The sequence below is a fragment of the Netta rufina genome, assembly GCF_964035555.1.
Source record: "Netta rufina genome assembly, chromosome: 1".
NCBI classification, from domain to species: domain Eukaryota; kingdom Metazoa; phylum Chordata; class Aves; order Anseriformes; family Anatidae; genus Netta; species Netta rufina.
Window position 1 is genome coordinate 113,965,227 of NC_140123.1, and position 7,593 is coordinate 113,972,819.

Here is a 7,593-nt window from a genome sequence, read left to right on the forward strand (position 1 = left end):
CCGCCCGTCTCCCCGCCGCCCCGCCGCCGCCAGCCAATCGGCGCCGGCCTCCCTGCTCGCCCCGCCCTCCCCGGCGGCGGTTGCTAGGCGGGTTGCTAGGGCCCGCCTACCGCGGCCGCCAGCCTGGGTAGGGCCGGCTGCCTGCGCGGCGGCGGGCAGGGCGCGGCGGTAACGGCCGCTAACGGCGGGTAACGGACGGGCCGGGGGCGGGCGAGGTCCCCGCTCAGGGGGAGCGGGGAGGCAGGGGCCGGGCGCGGGGCGGGGCGGGGGCGCTGGGTGTGCGGTTACGGGGTGTATACACAGAGCCCCGTGTGTGTGTGGTGTGGGCGCGGCGCTGAGGAGGCGCCCCCGTTCCCCAGGGGGTGCCCGGGGTGCAGCCCCCGCACCCGCAGCAGCGCCTCGCCGCCCGCGCGAGTGGGGCCGGGGGAGCGGGGTCCGCGGCTCCCCTCGGGGCTCCTGCTGCTGCCGGGAGCCTCGGTGCGGTTCCCAGTGCACCGGGGAATAAGTGGGGAATAGGCCGGCTGGGTGCACGCCTTCCCCCCCGCGCAGGAACCCAGTCATACCTGAGAATCCACGCCAAGCCTTGAGATCTGGAAAAAAATATCCCGCTTTTTACTATTTGAGCTATTCGTAGAACTGCCGTTCTTAATTTGGACGTAGCGTAACTGCAGGCACCCGGTTTCGGAGATCATTCGTTCTGACATGTCAAACTCCTGAGTGGCAGCGTTATTTTGGGGTAAGGCTTGTTGAAACTTTGATTTCAGGAAACTAGGTTGTCTGTGAAAGTTGCGTGGATAGATCCAAAAGAATGTAAAAACTTATCTTAAACATTCACATTCATTATGCAGTGTCATTGAAGGCTGATGGTCCTGGAAAGTTGCAAATTACTTTAAAAAAAATGATTAAGAAAATACCTAAGAGCAAGCATACCTTTGGCTCCCATTTACTAAAGGTTGTCATCTCTTAGTGGAGCGATGCGTGTCCTTGTTGTCTTGAGGACTGAATTCTCTGTTTGTTTACCCTTTTCCCAGAGCAAGCGAATGGCCTTCTGAACAGCAAAAACTATTCAATCCTTAAAGTTGGACAAGCTCAACTTGTTAATCGACAAGTTAGTTGGCAAATTCGGTCTTTTCAAGGCGGATTTTTAAAATGTTGCATGTGTGTAACAAAGTAAATGCAGAGAGTAGCACATCTAGAGGTATTCAGATGCTCATTCCTTCTTGTAATCAACACAGATAATACTAAGTTCCTTGAAGTCATTCATACCCATAAATAAATGTTGGCCATCATGTTATGTTTCCTCAGAATATTTGCCATGGAATTCTTAAGAAACCCTTTTTTTTTTTCAGTAGAAAGTAGGTAGAAAATTAAGTCAATTATTATTTTGCTTAAAAAAAAATCAAACCTGAACAGAGCTTTACTTTGAAAAAAGATTTAAATTATCCTGGATGAGATTTATACCAGCTCCTACGTTTTCCAACAACAAAGAAAAGAAATAGGTCCTGGTTGATTTTAGTACATTAGTCTAGGTTACTGCTTGCTTAGATAATAACATAATTTAAAGTGATGTTCAAAACAGTCCGGCTGTCTCGTCTATGCATTCTTTCATAGAGAAGTTGTTGTCTTCTTTGGAAAAAAATGGTTTTCCTTTGGAATTGAAATGTGCATATTCAAGTTTCTGTTCACAGTAGGCTGCTTTTGTTGCAGTTTCTTTGCAATCTCTGGTTGCAGTGACAAGAAGATTCACTTTTGACTCTAAGTTAGGCCTCTAAGTTAGTCTTTGAGTCTTAGTTAGGGGTTGAGGCAGGGGCAAAATTGAAGGGTACTCCCAAGTGAGTGCCATCAAAGCTTAGGTCTTTTTACTGGTCTTTGTAAGGGACAGAGTGGACTTCTTGCCTGATACTTGGACACCTGAGTTTTTTTTAACAGAAGTAACATAGATTTTCAGGAAGTCAATGGACAAATAGTGAGTCAGCATAACTAATAAACTGTTAAATTTGTTTAAACATTGAGAAAGCACCATTTTTCTCAAAAAATAACGGATAAAACCACCTTGATGAAAAAAACATTAAATTTGTGTGACTTTTATTGAGGAACAAATTAAGTTTAAGGATTCCATTGAGCTCTGTCCCTGTAGAAACTAAAAAATATTTTACACTGACCCCTGACAAACTTCCCTCTCCAAAGTTATTTGGAGACCTGTAGAACTGTTCAATGATAGTTTCACAAATGGTTTACATGTAATTGGCTTTTAGATGGCAACGAGCACTATGCTGGATATTGACTAGACTGCACTTAATACTATTTGATTGAAATCACCAGCATGCTTTAACAGCGTTTTATGTTATTCTTTTCAGCTTTTTGGGTAGAGCTCACTGCAGGCAGCAATGGAACGGTTTGGAGTGAAGTCTGCTCCATCACGTAACCGCTCGAAGACTGCTCTCTATGTAACTCCTCAGGATCGCGTAACCGAGTTTGGCAGCGAGCTTCATGAGGATGGAGGAAAACTCTTCTGTACTTCCTGCAATGTGGTTCTGAATCACGTTCGCAAGTCTGCAATCAACGACCACCTCAAGTCAAAAACGCATACAAAGCGGAAGGCAGAGTTTGAGGAACAGAACATCAGGAAGAAGCAAAGGACTCTGACGGCCTCCCTTCAGTGCAACAGTACTGCCCAAACAGAGAAAACCAGCGTCATCCAGGACTTTGTGAAAATGTGCCTGGAAGCGAATATTCCGCTCGAGAAGGCCGATCATCCTTCTGTGCGAGCCTTCCTGTCTCGCTACGTCAAGAATGGTAGCTCGATACCTAAGTCAGACCAGCTAAGGAAAGCATACCTGCCTGACGGGTATGACAATGAGAACCAACTCATCAACACCGAAGATCGTTGAGAAGAAGACTGTTTTCATCATCGTTGTGAAGTTTTACATATTGATGGTGTGGTTTATTTTTATATTCATGCTTATATACAGTGTTACATATTGATTTTACAAGCTATTTTGTATTATTGTAGAAATGACAATCTATTTGTGAACTGAGCGGTATGCCACAGGCTGTTGCTAACCCTGCAGTAGGCTTCAGAGCTACGCTGACGTAGAACTCGTGTTGAACGTGGGGAAGGTGCCTGGCATACGTCCTGTCTACGCTCAGCCCAGCTGTAACTGACGCTGAGAAAAAGGCACTTGGATGGAGGACCTCACTTACCTAAACCATGCATCTTAGCATGCAAGGAAGAAGACGCAGTAGGAATTGTTAATCATGTCAGTGGACTGCTTTGTCCAGTATCCTGTCCGTGAGTGACCAAGAAGTGCTGCGCATTTGAAATGCAAGAAGCTGTAAGAATGTTTAGTTAAATATAACTGGTCTTTCAGGGGAGGATTACTGCAAATTCCTAATCAAGTTGGCTTATAATCTAAACCAGGAAATGTTTTTCTTCTAGAATATTCTTACCCTATTTGATGGAACTGTGGATGCGTTCATTATCTAGCTTACATAGCTGTTCTTGTGTACTGACCTTTGAACTCCACTATTCTCATAAAGCCAGGAGTTTTGAAGGTTTACCATGCCTGCTCTTTTAAATCAGTGTTTCCTTTTCTCTGTTCAACACATTCCCTTCGGTTCCAGTGCCAATCTTTGGAAGCTGAATGGACAAACCAGTAACAGAGTGGTTTACAGTGCAGCTGCTGTCAAATGAATCTTACACTGGACCAAGATCTTAGTAGAGGGGAAAAATGCCTTTTTCTTACCAGCAGGACAAAAGATGCCGAATCTAAATTGGGTGTGGGAGAGGCACTAAATAGCGGAGTTGAGTGAGCTTTTTAGGGTGCACAGGAGAAGAGGCTCCTCCAGCTCTCCGTGAAGGTACTCTACTTCTTTGGCCTTGACCTCAAAAAAAGGAGGTAAAAATTATTAAAATAGTTTTCAGAATAGTTACCACAAAGGAAGGCTATCCAATAGCTGTACAAGCAAATAGGAATGCATATATACTTTGAAGCTATACTGGAATTGTACACCTGGACTATATTTCTTACTCTGTGCCAAGATCACAGCTATTGAACTGGCAAAAAGTACAGTTGTAAATTGAAAATTTTCAATAATACTCTTTCCCAAATCTAGTAAGCTATTACTAAGCTATTCCAAGTGATTATGCCAAATAGTCCACTCCACGTAAGTATGCTATGAAGTTTTTGAATGGAAGGAGGGAGCATTGTGCAAAGTGTTGGATTATGACCAACTTCTGCCTGTCCTAGATTTTCTTTAAATGCTCTGGATTCAGGGAGGTGCCAAGCATCTTCTAAGTAGCATAGAAATCCTCCACTCAGTGGGTATAGCGGTGTAAGCATGCTTCTAACTCCCTCAAGCGGAGCCAGTAGTACTGGTCAGCTTCCTGTCCCTGGTAGAGTTTCACAGCATCTGTTTTTCATTATTTCTTTTATTCAGGATATTTACAGCAACACTAAGTATTTGCTAAAAGAGACAAAATGACCTGCTCATTTTGTTTCCGTGCTGTTTCTAGAGGAGAGTCTCCTTTGCTGGATTAAAAGAGACTTATAATACTTAGTAACAGCTGGGTTTTATGCAATTAGCTCCTGAAGGAATGCAGATGGTGTTAGGTTATAGCCAGGTCTCCTGCTTTGTGAAGAGTTTGAGCAAATGGACAAAAGTAAAAAGCAGAAGGCTGCCTATCCACATGTACCACCACGCAGGTATTCAGTACCCCAGTGCAACTTTTGTCCCTGTTGAAAGTAGTGGGACTTGATGTGGTCACAGAAATCCTGTCAGTGATACTGGTTGCTGGTTTAGAACTTCCGGCAAATAACAGTAGTGATTTTTTTTTTTTTTTCTCTAATCCTAGGTATTAAAATATGCCTTCCCAAATATCATTTGCTATTGCACAAGCTTGAGTTTTGCTTAAGATAATGAACTGCCTTGGGCTAGAACTGTTATAAATTTTCTTAAGCCAAATGAAAGGTACACTGCCAATAGCCTTTTCTGTCCTGACAATAATTTAACGTGTTCTTTTACAGCTGCTGTCTCATTACAGTGAAACAATATCCTTGCTTTAATTTTTTTTTCACCTTATGAATGCCATCTTAGAATTGAAGCAAACAAGAAACAAAGAAGTGTAGAGAAAACAGGCTTCCACTAAACAAAAGTGTTGAGAGAATGGTGTGATTAAAAGATACAGATTTGAGCTAGTTAGCTCAGTCTTTGTGAACATGGGACTTTCCAGGCTACACCCCATAACCATGTCAGGCAGAATTGAACGTATGTTTTTCCTTGGACCCGCAAACTGACAGATATTTTGAAAAACCTAACGATAACATTACCTATACTCCTCCCATTACATTAAAAATAAAGAAATAAATTGAAAATAAAAGGTAGTGGTATCGACAGCTTTTGATAAAAAAAAAAAATAGTCAGTCATCCTCAATAAGGCAAAGTAGTATTTGACCACCTAGTTTATCAAAAGCTTATTCCCAACTTACAAAGTAGTCTGTAAATTTAGGTTCTGCATACAGAATACAATTGTGTAAGTATTTTGAGAAATTACTCTAGCTTCAATGTATTTTTAATGCAGAATTACTGGAGAGGATATGAGCCTGGTAAGGAACCTTATCAGTGTAGCCATAGGCTACCAACTTATAAGAGCTTGGAAATAAATCAGCAGGATTTTGAATGGAACTAAATGAATTGCAATGCACAGCAGTTTGTAGGACAGTGATGTCTTACTAGTGGAATATTTACGTTAAAAAAAATTGTGAAGCCTCGTGAAAGTCAAGATTACCAGATTATATGCAATATATAACGAGGTAAAACAATTGAAAATAAATTAGTTCTAGGTAAGCTAGAAAGAATAATAAGTGAGTTTATATTCATGGACATGGCCTGAATCGTGAACAAGACAGTTACGGTTGTTTTCTTTTAAAGTAAAAATGGTTCCACTCAGTCTTGGAACTGAGTCCTGCAAATAGTCAAGTTCATACCATAATTTTGCTGCTGTGGCCGTGGTTGGATAAAGCATAACCTTGATTTAATTAGTATTGATCTTAGGGAAGACTTACAGCCGAGGTTTTCTGGTATGTCTAAAACTAAGTAATAACAAATTCCTACCACAGAGGCTGTGGTTACGTTGATTAACAATCTCTATGGGGTTTTGCTTTTTTCTGCAAGAACATTGTGTTATTTTTTCATTTATTTCATATAAAGAATACTCTCAAAAGTAAAGGGAGGATGTTAGCAGCTTCTACTTTTTGTCATATGCGCATTTGAAAGGGACAGGCTATAAGGGATACTTTTTTTTTTCCAGGTGATTTTATTAATATATTTGAAACTAAGTGTAATTTAAAAAACAACAACAAAAAAAACCTACTCTGATCATGTACTTCCATTATTTTAGCCAACTCACAGCTAAAATGTCTCTGAAGTGCTTTTCTCAGAACAATACTTTCAAAGAGTAAAATACCAGACAAAAGGAACATTCTCTGTTTTGTGACTACTTATGTGTATGCACCATGTTAGTTTCAGCATGCATGTTCTTGAAAAAAAAAAAAAAAAACAAACGTGAGTTCTAGTATTTTGAAACACTTGAAGCCTGTAATTTGGCAGGTCCTTAGAGGAGGTGACACATTGGACATAATGAAAGGGAAAGCTGTTGTTCAATTGAGAGAGAAACTTGGTTCTACAAAGTATGGGATATTCTCATGATAGAAGGACTATTTTTAGTCAGAGCCCCTTTTAACAATTCTGTTGAACTGAACAGTGAAATGCTCCCTGCTAGGTTTTGCAGCATAATGAGCTGGTTTTCAGGAGGGGGAAAAAAAAAAAAAAAAAAAAAAAAGCTGGAAGTTTGACAAGGATTAACTCTATTTATATTTGCATATAAAGAGAGGCAAGACTCACTGTTACTGTGTTCGCATTGTACTCACTGCTAATTTTTTGTGTAATTTGAGTGCTTGTTGTCTTTGTACAATTTTAAGGTTGTGTCTAACTTTCAAAATAAATTTTTTTTAACAAAGCTTCTCATTGTAATAATGCTATTAGAGTTTAGTCTCTTCTGGGCTAGTGAAGATGCTGTATTTTTGTTTTGATGTTAAAGGATGTTTTGCTTCTGGTAAGTGGCCGCAGAACTGGTTTTACTGAAACAAGTGATGAACCTGTGATCAGGTACTAGAGTGGGGCTGAAACTATCTGGGTTCAGTCTCCTGCAGTGCCACCGGGCTTCCTGTTAGAGCAGAAAGACCAGAGAAAGTGATTTAAGTTTTTATATTAAAATACTATTGGAAGAGAAATACTTTACTTTGTAAAGTTTTCATTTGGTAATGGAAAAATGGTCCTTTTTTAAAAATAAAGGAATTCCTTTTTCATAGAATTTATGCATGATCTCTTATTTCAACAAGAAAGCAGATAAAGAAACTGTGGCAGTTCAAATATAACAGTAATGCAAGGCAGTGGAAATGGTTGGTGACATTGCAAGGGAAAGATGCGCCCATGCCATTGTTCTAGCTTTTACTCTGTTTTGATGCAGGTTGACTGTTGATGCATCTATACAATCACACTGAAGTATGTTTCAGGACTGAATGTACAGAATCC

General features: G+C 40.9%; 1 protein-coding gene across 2 annotated transcripts; it reads left to right on the plus strand.

Annotated features, from left to right (window-relative positions):
- Positions 1 to 116: 116 nt before the first annotated feature.
- On the plus strand, positions 117 to 7,225 carry CGGBP1 (CGG triplet repeat binding protein 1). 2 transcript variants are annotated; one of them, XR_014618406.1, is made up of 3 exons: positions 117 to 188; positions 2,358 to 3,899; positions 5,028 to 7,225. XR_014618406.1 is itself a non-coding variant. In XM_084286658.1 (2 exons), the coding sequence occupies exon 2, from the start codon at positions 2,388 to 2,390 to the stop codon at positions 2,889 to 2,891; it is 504 nt and encodes a 167-aa protein (XP_084142784.1). In that variant the 5' UTR covers positions 327 to 736; positions 2,358 to 2,387; the 3' UTR covers positions 2,892 to 7,225. The 2 variants fall into 2 exon arrangements, 1 of the variants encoding a protein (XP_084142784.1); XM_084286658.1 differs by lacking the exon at positions 117 to 188 and adding an exon at positions 327 to 736 and having other exon boundaries at positions 2,358 to 7,225.
- Positions 7,226 to 7,593: the final 368 nt, after the last annotated feature.